Source organism: Globicephala melas, chromosome 16 (genome assembly GCF_963455315.2).
Source record: "Globicephala melas chromosome 16, mGloMel1.2, whole genome shotgun sequence".
In the NCBI taxonomy this organism is placed as follows: domain Eukaryota; kingdom Metazoa; phylum Chordata; class Mammalia; order Artiodactyla; family Delphinidae; genus Globicephala; species Globicephala melas.
The window spans coordinates 31773784-31790019 of record NC_083329.1 but is presented as its reverse complement, the minus strand read 5'-3'; the positions used below and the strand labels follow the sequence as shown (position 1 = coordinate 31790019).

Below are 16236 nucleotides of genomic sequence, written 5' to 3'. Positions count from 1 at the left end.
CAGAAAGCATGACAGTGGACTGGGGCTCCACACCTGACTCTCTGGTTGGAACTCTTGTTCTCACATGATGCCCCCAAATTTCTCTCCCTTTTCTTCCCTTCTCGCCACAATTCCTCGTGACTCCCAGTGATGCCTGGCCCCTATAGGATGCAGAATGAATGTCTGCTGATTTGGATTCAATGACCTCTATTTATCTGGAGAAAAATAATCTACAAAGATTAATTTACTGTAAGGTGTGAATGACTGATAGCCATCCCCCAATCCTTCAGAGTATTTTCAATTTAAAACAAGATCTTTTTTTAATCCAAATTATCTGTTATAAATCTGTAAGATATAGAATTATCTGGGGACTAGAGAGAGCTTCCTTAAGTGCTCAAATCACTGCACTGGAGTGCAAAGCTACAGACAGCAAGGTAAAGAATAACATCGGGGCTCTGTGTTAGTGCCACATTGTGACCACCAGGGGGAGCTCAAGGCTCCCTCTCCTGCCATTCACCATTCCCATTCACCACCAGAGGAAGGGCCAGGAGGTTGTGAGGTCATTTTATCGGGCCACGGCGCTGTAGGTATGGTCCTTCTCTTTAAATTATCCCTTAGGTTTCTCTCTTTCTCAGAGGTCCTCCAGCTTGGGAGATGGATCTTCCCAGCGGCCCCACCTCTCCTGGAGACCAGAGTGGCAAAGTACAGTAGGGAAAGAGGCAGGTATGGGTTCAGGAAAACAGAGCCAAGCAGATACTTTCAACCTAATAGTGCTGGAGGCCACTCATGCCTTCCCCTGAGCCTAGGGAAAAAGAAGCTTTCCACAGGGACTGACGTTACCAGAACGGGGCTGGTGCTCAAACCCTAGCCTGGCCTCGTCCTTGGGCATCTGCCTTGGTACCTGTTACGGCTGGCAGGGAACAGAAAGAAAGTCAAGTTTCCAGGATGCTGGGTACTGACCATCTCCATCCTGTACAATTCCATCTTATCACAACACACCACTCCCGACTACCAGAAGAGCTTGCATGTCTCTGGTCCCAAGGAAGTGGTCATCACCCCAATTCATTTTCTCTCCATTTCCTTCCTTCAAGATGGGAGAAAACTCCCGTCCCCTATGGCAGTAGCTCTCAAGTGTGGTCCTTGGCCCAGGAGCATCAGCAGGACCTGGGAACTTGTCGAAAATGCAAAACCCTTGACATACTTCATCCTCACAATGACGCGGCGAGGCAGGTACAGTTATCAACCTGATCCGACAGGTGGGCTCACCAGGGTTGAGGGAGAGCAGCCATCTCATCCCAGGCTGCACAGCCAACAGGTGGTGGAAGTAGGACATGAACCCCATGTGCCGATCCCGAAGTCCCAGGTGTCCACCTCAGCACCGTGCTCCAGGTACCCGGGTTTCCCGAGGGGCGGGGGCTTTTGCGTTGGCCTTAGACACGCTCTCCTGATCCTGCTCCCTCGGGATGCCTCCCTGCTTTCCGGGAGCTGAGGCCATTCGGCCGCCTGCACTTTTCAGTCTCCCTTGGCTTCTTCCCCAGCCCCAGCCCCTCCTGGATGGTCACAGCTGAGCCCCTAGAAGTGGGGGCGGCTCAGAGAAGCCAAGCCTGGAGGCCATCCCACCACTCCCTCCCCAGGCCCCTAAGCCATCTCCATCCTCCTAAACTAGTCTGCAGAGCCTCAGACTGCTCACGCGTTCCGTCAAAAGCTAGAGTAAAGTGGTCGCCGCAGTGCCTTTGCCTGAAGCAAGTGGGTACCTGTCAGTTTAGGGCAGTGATCACCACCCACCACAGAGACGAGACGGAGAGGACTGTGCCAGGGGCCCCTGGGAGAATCGGTAGGCAGAGCCCCACCCTTCCCCTGGTCTCCGAGGTAGCGCACCTGGTTTCCTTTCCTCTTGCGGGGTTTCCCGAGGGCTCACAGGGCTACCGCTTGGGATCTCCCTGTAGGAGGACGAGGCCCGGAGAGTCACCGCTCCCTTCCCAGTGCAGATTTTTGTAGGATCCGTGTCTGAAAAGGAAAGACCCAAGAGGAAAGACTGAGTCCCAGGCTACTAGAGGATGAAAGCGACAGTCAGCCAGCAACTTGGTACAGCTGGGGAATGAGATGAACCTGGTTACAGACAGGCAAAGTCTGACGGTCAATGAAAATTAACCTGTGGATGGTGAAGAGGGACAAATCACATTTTCAGAGGTTTACCACCCATCATGAGGTTAGGAGGAAATGGAGGCAACAGTGAGTTCTGAGTCAATGGATGCGTTACAACGTCAGCTGTAAACATTTCCAAATCAAAGCGGGTTGATTCCTTTTATTAAATGAAGTTTAGGTTGGTGAGCAGCTTCTGACCAATTAGTAAGGCTCAGTTCAAGAAAGAATTTATGAAAGATTTCTCAAGCTCCCACATCATCCTTCTTAAAAAAAGAGCAAGTCGACAGCACAGGGAATTAGGTGGTGGTTCTGTAGAGAATCACTGCTCCGTGCAGCCCCCCAACGGAAAAGCAAAAGACAATCTCCTTGTATCAGCAAGCCAAGCCCCCTGCAGTGGTGAGACAGGATATGATGCCTGGGGAGAAAGACCAAGGGCCAGAGCCTCACATTCGAAACTTAATGAAGAAAATTCACACCAAAGAAAACGACTAGAAATGCTAAATCCTTCAAAGAACAGTGTTCGCTGCACTTCCAGCTGAGCCTTTCCCGGGCCCTGACCTCTCCTACAGTTCACAATGGCCTAATAACAGACCAAGGGTATCTTTCAGAACTGCATGGAGAAGGATTTCAAAATAGGCTTCAAAAGATCTGGATGTTCATCCTCCAGGAAAATCAGTAACGGGGAAACAAGAAAGCCACACAGACCACACAGCCCTAGGAGGTACACGTGCTGAATGTTTCTCTCTGTACAGCTGAGCTGAACTGAATTCCACAGTTTTTCAAGTTGCTCACAGCACAGCCTGGATCTTGGACCTCAAATTGTCATGACTGGGATTATGGGTAAAGTTTAAGGCGGGCATCGGGCAGGATGTGGGCTCAGATGTGCAACTCATGCCCATTCCTGTTCCAGGGCCAAGAGGAGCCAAGCCTCTTTGCTTCTCCTTTCCACTCTGGCAGCCCCCTTTCTGACAGCTCAGACAGAACGATCATTAGTGTTACAGAAGAGGACAGATCTGCCGTCAGCACCTCTTGCACTGAAAGCAAAGCGCAAAACCACAATGTATGGCAGGGCGGGCAGCAGCCTTGGAGAGCATCTGACTCATCCAACCCTATCAAGAGGATAAGTGACTGATGTCACAGAACTACTGGCAAAATTGATTCACGGTCTTTTCAAAAGGGTGAGGGGCAAAGTCATGGTCTTTGCCAAAGGCTGAGGGGCAAAGTGACAAACCCAGCCCGTCCACAGTGTCCTGGATGCACAGCCAGATTGGCCCAACTCCTGAAAGAACCACCAGTGGGATGAAGAGCCACCTGGGCCTCCCTCGTCTCATTTTGTACAGAAGGAAGCTATGAGCCAGAGCTGTCGTCTGAACTGCACCCCCTTCCTTGGAGAGGAGAGGCAGGAAGTGACTGCTGGTGAGGTTTGGGGCAGAGGAGGGAGTGCTCAGGGAAATGGTCCGTCCAGCATCACAGAGACGCAGCCAGGTGTGGCATCTAAGGGAGCTGCTTCAAGTTCACACCCATTCAGAGATTCCCTGTGTAGCCACATTAGTTCTTGGGGACAGTGGAGTTTTAAATAAAGTCTTGGGAGCTGGAACATCTAAGGGGAACCTAAGTCGTCTATGTGGCTCAGACCTACACCAGCTGGAATCAACATTCAGCCTCTGGACTGACCTTCTCCTTAAGGGGGAGGGGCAAGGCACCTGTCAGTTCCTCTCCACACTTGCCAGTGGCTCACAGAAACACACACACACACACACACACTCTCACGAAGAAAGGAAACCAGCCAGAGAAGTGAAAGGGAGTGGCTCCTAAACATGCAAGGATTAAGCCTCCAAGTCTTTGTTAGAAGGAAAGAAGAAAGGATCATGCATGATCTGCTAACAATTTAAAAAAAAACAACAAAAACCAACCCAAGGAGAGATACCTGGAGGGAGTACTAGGCCTGAAGAATTTTTCACTGTCTTCACAGGGATTATTTTAACAGCAGAAATAGAGCGTGCACGTATAGGGTCTGCAGTTGCTGAAAACACAAAAGGGTAAATGGTGCATCCAGAAAAAACATTTGGGAAACACTCAGGCAGTGGAGGAACCGGGCAGGGACAATAGGAGGAAGTCACCCACACCAGAAGAACAATAGGAAGAGCGGTAGATGCAGTAACTTAAAATAACCTGCTTTCGCTCTTTAGAGTCCTGTACCAAGTCACCAGAACCCTCCCATGACCGTCCCCCAGATGCAGCTGATCAGTGTCTGTGCTGCCTGCCACACCAGGAACTCGCTAGACAAAGAGATTTACAGAGACGCAGATGGCCTGGCAAACAGAGGAAGGGGAGAGCAAGCAGGGTCCAAGGGGCCCCCTGGGAGAAGGCTAGGGTGTCTATGCTGGGGGGAGGCTCCGAGGAGGAGAGTTATGGCTCCTCTAACTCCAGAGGAGTGGAGGAAGGACAGGGAACAAATTTGGGAGCTGCCTGGTCCTTTCAGCCATCACAGCCTCTTCTCCAGGATCGTAACTCCTGGGGTCTTGTGCCTGTTCTGACAACCACAGCTCTCCGGCCCTGAGCAAATCAGAGGCCCCATCTGTTGGGCAGCAGATGGCCTACTTAAAGCCATCCTTCCCTGGGCAAGAGGTTGCCGAGTGTCCAAGTGCCTGTTCAAGACTCTGGGCGCACTCAAGCGCGAGGCCCAGGGTGCTGACACCAGCTGAGCTTTGAAAGCTGGGATACTGCCTGGGATGTGGGTGAAGGCTGCTGTCCTCAAGTCCCGGATGCTCATGCTTATCTAGGCACAGGCATCCCTGGGCCCCCTGCTACCCAGATTCTGGAATCTCAATGGTGGGCATAGTCCCAAACCCTCCTTCTCACAACAAGCCTATGGTGGCAATGTCACTCTTGAGCAACACCCGGAGTTCTTATAGTCCCAGATCCACGTCACACCTTGGGGGGTAGGGCTGTTTGGGAAGCAAGACCGTCACGGCTGCATCAGCATCATGCTGACGAGCCTGTCAAGGGGACAGGAGGGAGGCAGGCAGCTCGGAGGTGGGTAGTTCACCTTCCAGTCCATCAGGCTGTCATTTCACAAGGTCCATGGCAGTCATACAGCCGCCAAGAACTGAGTTGATAATAACAACCCTGCACATGTTAAGATACAAACAAGTTTTCACAGCAATCCTGCTGACTGCTCCTTACGGGCACCTGGGAGATTGGGTGGGAGGATTCTGTTACCATTTTCAGAGGAAGAAGAGAGCTGGTCGGAGTCATCCAGTGCTCAAGCGAAGAGGCCGAGACTGGAGCCCAGCTGTCCTGGCACCTGGTTTACTGAGTGCCCCAGGCCGCCCTGATGACTCCAGGCTGCATCTGCTTCCTCTTTCCAACCAAAGGTGGGCCTTACCAAGGAGCGAGGGGAATGCAACTCCACGGGCCACCCTGCCCGCCCACCTCCGAGGTCTCCTCTGCTGATGAATTCACAGGGCTGGGGGGAGCCTTAGACACGCTCGTCTCCCCGTGTGCTCCTCATCAGATGCTTATTAGGCACCGCCCTTCAACATTCTCTAAGCGAATTGGCCAAGGCTGTCCAAGACCCCGAGAACATTGCCTCACACCAGGCGTGGAGAAGAGCAGCCGGGCAGGGAGACACGGAAGACAGGACAACAGCAGGACCCTCCCAACCAACCGGCCCCAGGCTCCCCATCTCTCCTGCTCTCTACGCCTCCCCTCCTGGCTGCTCTTTCTGACTTTACACTTTGCCTCGTCTCAGAATGAATACTTGGCTGACCCAGATGGTAATTACAAAGTCCAAATATGTCAAACTTTGTTTTTTTCCTTTTTGCGGTACGCGGGCCTCTCACTGCTGTGGCCTCTCCCGTTGCGGAGCACAGGCTCCGGACACGCAGGCTCAGTGGCCATGGCTCACAGGCCAGCCATTCTGCGGCATGTGGGATCTTCCCGGACCGGGGCACGAACCCGTGTCCCCTGCATCGGCAGGCGGACTCTCAACCACTGCGCCACCAGGGAAGCCCCAAATATGTCAAACTTTGTAAGCGTTTTCTTTGAGGGAGGGTGCATTTTGACTTAAATGCCCATGACAGGACTTTTGCCCTCCCTCTTTGATACCATAATACTTGTGGGATGAGCACTGATAGAATCACTGGAACCTGAATCTGAAGCAGGAAAAAATACTGCAGATCATCAAATTCTCTCATTTTCTAGATAAAGAAACTCATAGCCATAAAGACAAAGGACCTCCCAAGAGGTCTCTGTTTACGAGCAGCAGACCAGGACCCGAGCCCGTTTCCTCACACTGCAAAGTGACGTGGGAAGCCTGAGGCCTGGCTGTTCAGGATGAGAGATGGGGCCTCAAAGGTCATCTCATCCATCATTCATTTCACACTTACATCTTTTGTGCTAAAATTTTTAAAATTGAAAATCTGAGAGGATGCGCATGAAACTAAGGTCACCAAAATAATTTATTTCAGCAATTTAGGCTCTTGCCTCAGGGTCAGGATGGTGAATGTGTCACTATTTATCACAGGTGGAGGTGAAATGTTGGGTAAGAGAGACTGCAGGTTCATAAATGCCATACACACGAGGACTCTGCCCATGTATTTGGGGTCTGTGGTTCACAGCATCCTGTGAGCTAGGGACAGTTTTTAATACATCACCTCACATTGGGAAACGGCAGCCTCAGACTCCTGATTCTCGGACAGCATAGGAACAGGTCTCCAGGTCACGGCCTAATTAGACCAGTGACTGTTCCCACCAGGCAGGTGGCCCGGGCCCTGCTCCTTCTAGAAATGCCAAGTTTCCCTTCAAGAGCCTTACCTCTGTCTTGCCCATTGCTGCCCGGTACCAAACCATTCACCACAGCTTTGGAAGCACCCACGTCGCATTCTGAAAGAAAGAAAGAAAGAGCCCGAGGCTTGTGATCGCGTCTAGCTGCCCTTCCCTGAGTCCCACCCGGTGCAAAGCGCTGGCCCTGCAGGCTTCCTCAGGCCTGAAGAAGGGCCCCAGGGCGTCGTAGCTGAGCTCCGAGAATGCTCTGTGGCAGGGAGAACGCGAAAGCTGTTTGGGATGGGAAGTGTGCTGTGAGCGCTGTAAATTCTCTGGCTTCCTGGCTTGGCTTCACTTCTGACATTTAAAAACAAATCTCCTTAATTCCTTGAAAATGGCATCTCCTGCCTGACAAAGGCTTATCCACCATTCCAAGGCCGCTCAAACGCATCCCTGTGCATCCTGGATGAGAGCTGTCAGACAGTCAGGACAGAAACCTCAGTCTCTGTGACACTTCCCTTCACCCCACCCCACCGCCGCTGCTATGGAAGCCACGCCGGTCCTGCCCCCAGCCCAGGGTCCCCAGCCGAGGCTCCTGTGTTCTGGTTGTGGCGATGACCTGGCCCCCTGACCGCTCTCCTGGCCTTCGTTCTGTCCCTTCTCCACCCCAGCCCTCAGTCTGTATCTGGAGAGCACCCTCTAGACCCCCATCTGGCTGAAAAAGCCCCAGGGAGCAGGACAGAGAACAAAACAGGACAAAGCAACATGATTTTCTAAAACCCTCCACTTTAAATATACTGTATTTCACTTCTATTTTATTTTTTTGTTTGTTTTTAATGTTTAAATTACATTTTTACTATTATATGTATTTTTTTATTTTGGCTGCACTAGGTCTTCGTCGCGGCAAGTGGGATCTTTTTTAGTTGTGGCATGCATGAGGGATCTAGTTCTCCGACCAGGGATCAAACCTGGGCCCCCTGTATTGGGAGCGCAGAGTTTTACCCACTGGACCACCAGTGAAGTCCCTATTTTTGTTTTTTTAATTTTTATTGGAGTATAGTTGCTTTACAATGTTGTGTTAGTTTCTACTGTACAGCAAAATGAATCAGCCATACATATACATATATCCCCTCTTTTTTGGATTTTCTGCCCATTTAGGTCACCACAGTACATTAAGCAGAGTTCCCTGTGCTACACAGTATGTTCTCATTAGTTGTCTATTTTACACATAGTATCAATAGTGTATATGTGTCAATCCCAATCTGTCAATTCCTCCCATACCCCCTTCCCCCTTGGTATCCACACACTTGTTCTCTACCTCTGTGTCTCTATTTCTGCTTTGCAAATAATTCACTTCTATTTTGAGAAATAAAAATATCAGGGTTTAGTCTGGGAATTCAACCATACATGTTATCATTTCAATTAGGAAACAAATTGAACTTGGAATCAAGTTCCCCCAAATGTACATTAGGAATATCATTTTTTAGTCAGTGAGATGGCCTGTATGTTGGCATAAGTGGTTATATTCAAATGAACAAACTGACCTTCCTGATAATTAAAAGCAAACCAACAAACAAGCCCCAGTAACCAGGAGCTACCCAGGGACAAAGCCTGGGCAACTCATCCCGGACTCCAGGCACTTCAGCCACAGGTCCCAGCCCTTTTCCAGCTGCAGTTCCCTCCTGCCCCTGCCCTCCATGACGGTCTCCTCACAACCCCTTCAGCACTTCAGATACTTTCCGACATTCAGGCCTTGGTTCCTGCAAGGTCTTTGGCCAGAAATGCACGCTCCCCCTTTCCTAGCTTGGGGAAATCCTCTGCACCTTGAGGTTCACCTTGAATGTCACCTCCTGTGTACCAGTGGAGACCTTTCAAAGTTCTGCTCAGCTGCAGACACTGAGACCCTCACTGCCCACCGGCAGCCTAAGCCCCACCCAGTTTCCCGTCCCAGAACTGACGGCAGCAGTCCAGAGAAGACAAGCAGGTGGGACATGTGATCAGTGTGCTTGGGGTGACGTCCCCCAAGAGCAAACCAGGCCACAAATATAATCATAACAGCTATGGGCTTTTAAAGCCCTCTATTTACCCGGATCGGAGGGTCCATGCTCAGCATTTCATAATGAGCACCTCATTTTTATTCTTAATACCCAGGCCCCTGGAGGTAGAAGTTAGGAACTCTTATTTTATAGATAAGGAATTTGAAGCTCAGAAAGGATGCCGGGCTCTAAGATCACTAAATAGGGATTTGAAGTCTGGTCTGGTCCATCCCACCCACAGCTTATCTTCTTTGAACCCAGCTAGGATAAACATTTTTTATTTTTAAAATGAAAGAAGCCCCCAACCCCAGCAGCTCATTGGGCTGAGACTTGGTCACCCTACCTGGGCTCTTAACAATCAGCCTCCCTGACATAAGTTACACTGATAGGCCAGCCCAGGCGCTCCTGGATCAAGACGTGAGCAGGGCTACTGCCCCTGTGCCCGCTCCCCAGGCCCGCCACAGCGGCCATGACCTCCCGACACTGGCCCCATAGGGCCCGTCCTGTTCACTGCCCCCAATCTACCTACAGACAAAGGCTAGTTCTCCCAAAGTCCCCTTTTCACCTACATTTCTGGGATGGATGGAAGGAGGGTGTTGGCAGAAAGCCAGAAATCCAAGTAAAAGAAATATCACCCATTCCATCACTCCATCGTTTCTGACTATCCCTTCCCTATGCACCTGCCCTAATTTCTCTTGACCATTCCCTTCCTAGGACTACAGGCCTTGCTTTGGGCCTCCCCAGTGCCAGCAGCCTCTGAGCTTCCACAAGGCCCAGACCCATGTCCTTCCTTTCCTTTTGTGTGTTTTTTTTTTTAATCAAACAACCAAACTTTAAGAAATTTGGAAAAATAATTCCATCACCTCACACTCACACCTCTGCAGCAGGGTGCTGGTGGCCTGGGGCTGCCTCAGGAGTCACTAGCCAGGTGACCCCAGACATGCAGCTCTTTCCACCAAAGGTTAAAAACGAATGTTTTCTACATAGCTGCTTTCTTCCGGATGATCACTTTTATTAGTGGCATAATCTCCCATCAAGTAAACACACATAACGAACCTACTCATTCCCCACCTTCATGTGGGTGTTTTTGCTTCCTTTGAATTAAGATAGACATTCCCAAGAGCGCGATTATCAGGTCAAAGGGTCCAGATTTTTTGGACTCCTCCTAGGAAATGCCTCCTTTCAGCATCACGCCTGAGAGAGAACTTGGGGAGAAGTCCCACAGGCATCTCTGCACCCTTGACCAGCCCCTCCCTGCCCACTTCTTCCCCCCTTATTCATGCCAGGAGTGGTGATACCAGTTCAGGCTTACCCTGATATTAGAAGAACAAGAAACTTTAGGCTACAGAGCTAAGAAAAAAAACAAAACAAAGCAATAAAACCCTGGCCTATTTTGAAGGACAGGAAAAACAAAAAGCCAAGCGAGAAGAAAAACTGAGTTGCAAAGCAGGGACTACTGGCAGCGCCCGAGCCCACCTGGAGGGGAAAAGAAGGGACGCAGCCACCTCGCGCACAGGAGAAGCACCCATGGAGTCAAGGACAAGCCCAGTCCCTCTCCTCGCAAGGAGGGAACCTGAGCTGGTAACCCACGGATGGGACACTGGACAGGCCTCGGGCTCATGCTCAGTACTTTAGAAGCACTGCCTCACTTAATCCTCAAAAATCCCCACGAGGTGGTGCTTTCGTGATGTCCATCTTACAGAGGAGAGTGGAGAGCAGGATCCACCACAGGCCAAAGCCCGCACACTCAGTGTGTGTGGCCCTCCTCCTCCTAATGAGCACACACTGTCCGGCAAGGTTTAGGATTTGGCTAAAAGGGCACTGCACGTAAATAAGCAGAAAGGCTTGTTTTTAACCTCCGGAGGTCTCTGATAGCACCCTGGAGATATCTCAGGATTAGGAGGCCCCTGAGTGAGCTATCCACTAGGTCATCCCCCAGCCCACCCTGCCTGCAGGTCTCAGGAGGTTCCAGGGTGCACTCAGGAGCTAAGGTGGGCCTCAATCTCCAGATGGAAACTTCTCTGCCCCGAATCCTGGGCTGGAGAGCTGACGGCTCTTGGCTACATGAGCAGGTACCTACCTATTCCCTTCTGTCTTCCCTAGCCCGGGCTTTCTACCCCAGCTCTAAACCAAAACTACTCAGAACTGCTCATTTGTGTAGGTCTTGATTTTTACTACCAAAGGCAGAGCAAAAGGGTGGTTTTGCCCTGATAAAGGAAGTGACGGATTAGCTCATACTATGGGGCAATTATGGTGGATCCGTTTACTTGTGCTGCAGTCACTCAGATTAAGAAATGCCACTGAGGTGTATACATATGTCAACATTTATCAAATAAGATACTTAAAATATCCACAAGTTTATTGTATGCCAATTATATCTCAATAAAGTTGTTAAATCGAGGGAAAGGGAGCCCGTTATAAAGATTAGGACACAGTACATGTAAAGTGTATAGCATAGTTCTTGACAGAGGGTAGGTACTCAGTAAATCATTAATAATAAAGGTTGTGATGACGATTTATGACAAAACTTTGACGCTTACCCAAGACTCGAAAAATAAACAATGAAATGCAGTTGGGGCCTTCAGAGTAAGAGGGAAATCTGGGTAAACAGTCAGTTTTGTAGATTTGTCAGGAAGAAGAAGACAGGGTTTTAAATGACTTACCAGAGCTCATGGTGGTGATAGGACAAGTCTTCTGTAACTGGGGCTCTGCAGAAAAACAAACACCACAATGGAATTGATAAATGGCAGGTTCGAGATAAATTCCTATGGTTCACATTAAAAATGCAAACACCGTATATAAGCCTTGATAGAACAGAGCTGGACCAGGTGTTACTTGGCCAGCCTTCTGGTTCTTGGTTGGCTGTGTGCTAACCTGACCTTGGGCACATAACTCAAACTCCTTGGCCTCCATTTTGTCAACTGTACTTGGTTTAGATACTATCCAAGATCCCTTCCACCTATAATATTCTATTAAGAACCTCAAGTTACATGAGTCCATCAAGGAGAGGGTGAAGGAAAGAACCAAGTTTTAGGACAGAGAGATAAAATCACAACACAAACTGATTATTGGAGAGTAATAATAAGATTATATATAGCTTATTATGCTCAAGAAAATGTTCTAGGTGCTTTAAATATATTAATTCATGTGATCCTCACAAGGACCCTATAAGGTAAGAACCAGCATTGTATTAGTTTACACAGATGAGGAAACCAAAGCACAGAGAGGCGAAGAGCTTGCTGCCCATGTGGCAGAATTGGTTCTGGAACGCAGACAGCCCGACCTGAAAGCCCAGGCACTTAGGAACTACACTTTACTGCTTTGAGGTGGGAATGCAGTCCACTTACTCACTGATATGCAAACAGTAACCTTCTCATTTAATATGGTCCCATCTGAAGTCCCCCAAAACCACTGGCTACTGTCACTATAGTTTTACCTCTTCTAGAAGTTTTTTTTTTTTTTTTGGCTGCATTGGGTCTTCATTGCTGCGCACGGGCTTTCTCTAGTTGCAGCGAGCGGGGGCTACTCTTTGTTGCGGTGTGCGGGCTTCTCACTGCAGTGGCTTCTCTTGTTGTGGAACACGGGCTCTAGGCACGCAGGCTTCAGTAGTTGTGGCTCATGGGCTTAGTTGCTCTGCGGCATGTGGGATCTTCGCAGGCTAGGGATCGAACCCCTGTTTCCTGCATCGGCAGGCGGACTCTTAACTACTGCACCACCAGGGAAGTCCTAGAATCTTACATAAATGGTATCATATGGTACGTAATCTTTTGTACCTGGCTTCTCTCACTTAGTATAACACAATTTAGCAACTGGCCATATATGTGTGTGTCCATTTCTGGACTTTGTTCCATTTATTTGTCTTTATCTAATCCATTGTCTTGATGATTAGAGCTTTATAGTAAGTCTTGAAATCGGGTAGTATGAGTCTTCCAACTTCATTCTTTTTCAAAATCATTTTGGTTCTTCCAGGTCCTCTGCATTTTCATAAAAAGTTTAGAGTCACCTTACCAGTTTCCACCAAAACAAAAAAAAGCCTGTTGGAATTTTGAATGGGTTCCTGTTCAATCTATGTATGAATCTGGGGGAAATTAACATTTTAACAACACTGAATTTCCAATTCATGAGAATGAACTCTCTGCCTTTATGCAGGTCCCCTTTAATTTCTCTCAGCAATGTCTTGTAGCTTTCCAGGTACAAGTCTTGCACATGTTTTGAATAGTAAGGTCTAGCTAAACACATCTGAAGGACAACCTGAAAAGTAAGTCTTCATGTGTTGTAGAACCTTACTATATAACATGTGGTCTGCAGACCAGCAGCTGGGAACTTACTAAAAAATGGAGAAGGGCTTCCCTGGTGGTGCAGTGGTTGAGAGTCCGCCTGCCGATGCAGGGGACACAGGTTCGTGCCCCGGTCCGGGAAGATCCCACGTGCCGCGGGGCGGCTGGGCCCGTGAGCCATGGCCGCTGGGCCTGTGTGTCTGGAGTCTGTGCTCCGCAACGGGAGAGGCCACAACAGTGAGAGGCCCGCGTAACGCAAAAAAAAAAAAAAAAAAAAAAAGGAGAAATGCAGAATCAACCCTACACCAACTGAATCAGAATCTGTATTTTAACAAGATCCCCAGCTGGTCCCTAGGTACTTTCAAGTGTGAAAAGCAATGATGTAGAGGATATCAACTCCCCGGTTCATGAATTCTGTATTAAGGTCATGGTATGGTCTGAGGGTCTGCACCAAGAGACACGCTTTAGTCTCCTTTTTAACACTGAAGTCAGGCACCAGTTTCCTTTCTGGGTGGTTGTCTTGTTAACTGTCCTTGGAATTGACTGAATAGAAGCTGGGGGCAAAAAGGAAATCATTCTAAGTCCTTCTCTCCAGCCCAAATCAGCCGTAAGTTTGCCTCTGTCACTGTCAAGTACACCTGAGACTACCCGTGACCTTCAACAGCCCCTCAGATTGTTCTCTGAGCTGTGGAAACATTTGTTCTTTCAGTTAAGAACACAACCCGCTGTGTTCCATATGCCCGGGTGGTTTCCTATCCTGGTTTTATGATACCTTCGTTTGCCTCCCAGGGCCAAAACGGATGTCAGGATAGCATCCAAATGTTTTATTTTTTAAATCATTTAAATAATTATGCTAAGGTTTTATTTATTTAACTTTTAAAGCACGACTATAGAAATGTTTTCATTTCAACACTAAAGTTATCTTTTTTTTTAACATCTTTATTGGAGTATAATTGCTTTACAATGGTGTGTTAGTTTCTGCTTTATAACAAAGTGAATCAGTTATACACATACATATGTTCCCATATCTCTTCCCTCTTGCGTCTCCCTCCCTTCCACCCTCCCTATCCCATCCCTCTAGGTGGTCACAAAGCACGGAGCTGATCTCCCTGTGCTATGCAGCTGCTTCCCACTATCTATCTATTTTACACTTGGTAGTGTATATATGTCCATGCCACTCTCTCACTTCGTCCCAGCTTACCCTTCCCCCTCCCCGTGTCCTCAAGTCCATTCTCCACATCTGCGTCTTTATTCCTGTCCTGCCCCTAGGTTCTTCAGAACCACCTTTTTTTTTTAGATTCCATATATATGTGTTAGCATAGAGTGTTTGTTTTTCTCTTTCTGACTTACTTCCAACAGTGAAGTTATCTTAACATTTTTCTTTTTTTACAATACTTTCTAACCTTTATCTGCATAAATAGCATTTACATAGTTGTAATCAACGTCTGGACAGCTTTGTGTTCTAGTTCTCAAATTAAATACTTCATGAACATTTTTCTGGATTTTTACAGTCATCATTTTAATGGCTGTAACGTTCCATAATTCATTTACCAGCTCCCTCTGTAGAGTTTGTCTTAATTTTAAAAATAAGTACATAAATGGAGTATTACTCAGCCATAAAAAAGAATGAAATAATGCCACTTGTAGCAACATGGATGGACCTAGAGATTATTTTACTAAGTCAGACAAAGACAAATATCACATTACTCATATGTGGAATCTAAAAAAAATGATACAAACTTATTTACAAAACAGAAATAGACTCACAGACATAGAAAACAGACTTCACCAAAGGGGAAAGTGGGTGGGGGGGGATAAATTGGGAATTTAGGATTAACAGATACACACTAAGAAATAGATAAGAAACAGGTAAACAACAAGGACCTACTGTATAGCACAGGGAACTATATTCAGTAACTTATAATAACCTATAATGGAAAAGAATCTGAAAAAGTATATATATATTATATACATTATATACATACATATATATATATATAAAACTGAATCAGTTTGCAGTACACCTGAAACCAACAACATTGTAAATCAACTATGCTTCAATTAAAAAAATAAGTACATAGCACAACAGCATTCTTAGGCCGGGGAAGAAACGAATGGAAATGTCTTATAAAGCAAACAAAAAGGACGCCTCAACTCGCACGTGATGTCTTCACCATCTGTCATATGTCGGCCACCCTTTGCACATTTTATATATTTCTCAATACAGACACTAGTAATTTCTAGATGTCAGCACTACCCTTACTTACAAAGTGACCTAAAGTACATATGGGCAGGGATAGTATCCCAAATACTAACCATCACTTTACTACAAACATCCACCAACCAGAGTGGATGCCAGGTGTAGAGTTCTCTGCGGGGGGCCCCTCCCTAGGCCAGGTGTTTTACTGTTTAGTGGTTGGATTGCGAAAAGATGGAAAGAGAATGGGCCCAGGGTGGTAGGACACTATTCCAGTACTTGAAGAACATGTATGATGTAGTAGGCGGCAATGGCAATGCCTAGGTGGGTACTAGCTCTGCACACATAGACTTTTTCGGTAGTAGGTCCTGTTACATGCTCTCACTTGGTTGTTTAAATGGGCAGCAGGTGACACGAAGCAGGGGTTAGTTTAAAGTAATATCAAAATAAAAACTGTGGCAGTGGCAGTTGTGCCGAGGACGGTGCCCAGTGTCCCATCCTCGGCGGTGGTTGCAACAGCAGTGACACCTTATCCAGACTCTTCCGGGGCCTGGTGTTGGCTCTGAGTCCATGCATCTCAGCCTCTTTGAATTTCTGCCTGTTCTGAGTGTGGTTCGCCTGCCTCCTGTAAACTCTGAACTACCTGAGATCTCGCCAATAAATCCCCCTTTCATTCTGAGTCAACCAGAGGCCACGGCTGGTCGTTTGCAACCAAGGCATCTTGAGCAGCACAAGGAGAGGGGGAGGAGGGAGTCCCAAAGGTTTCAGTGGGAGAAGAGAATCTTCATTCCTCCCTCCTGAATAAGGCCGTCCAGAGGGGAATCCCAAGTGGTTC

At 48.0% G+C, this 16236-nt stretch overlaps 1 protein-coding gene across 49 annotated transcripts in view; it reads right to left on the bottom strand.

Annotated features, from left to right (window-relative positions):
- Positions 1-16236, bottom strand: part of SORBS1 (sorbin and SH3 domain containing 1) — a 240550-nt gene that overhangs the window by 107552 nt on the left and 116762 nt on the right. For 30 of the 49 annotated variants that reach the window (XM_060286519.1, XM_060286530.1, XM_060286536.1 and 27 more), the window contains 4 exons: positions 11591-11635; positions 6943-7011; positions 4052-4147; positions 1858-1986 (listed from right to left, as the gene is read on the bottom strand). In XM_060286519.1, the coding sequence (XP_060142502.1) occupies positions 1858-1986; positions 4052-4147; positions 6943-7011; positions 11591-11600 (304 nt within the window). In that variant the 5' untranslated portion in view covers positions 11601-11635. The remainder of the gene's footprint in view (positions 1-1857; positions 1987-4051; positions 4148-6942; positions 7012-11590; positions 11636-16236) is intronic. The other 19 variants (XM_060286553.1, XM_060286555.1, XM_060286561.1 and 16 more) reach the window with 1 other exon arrangement.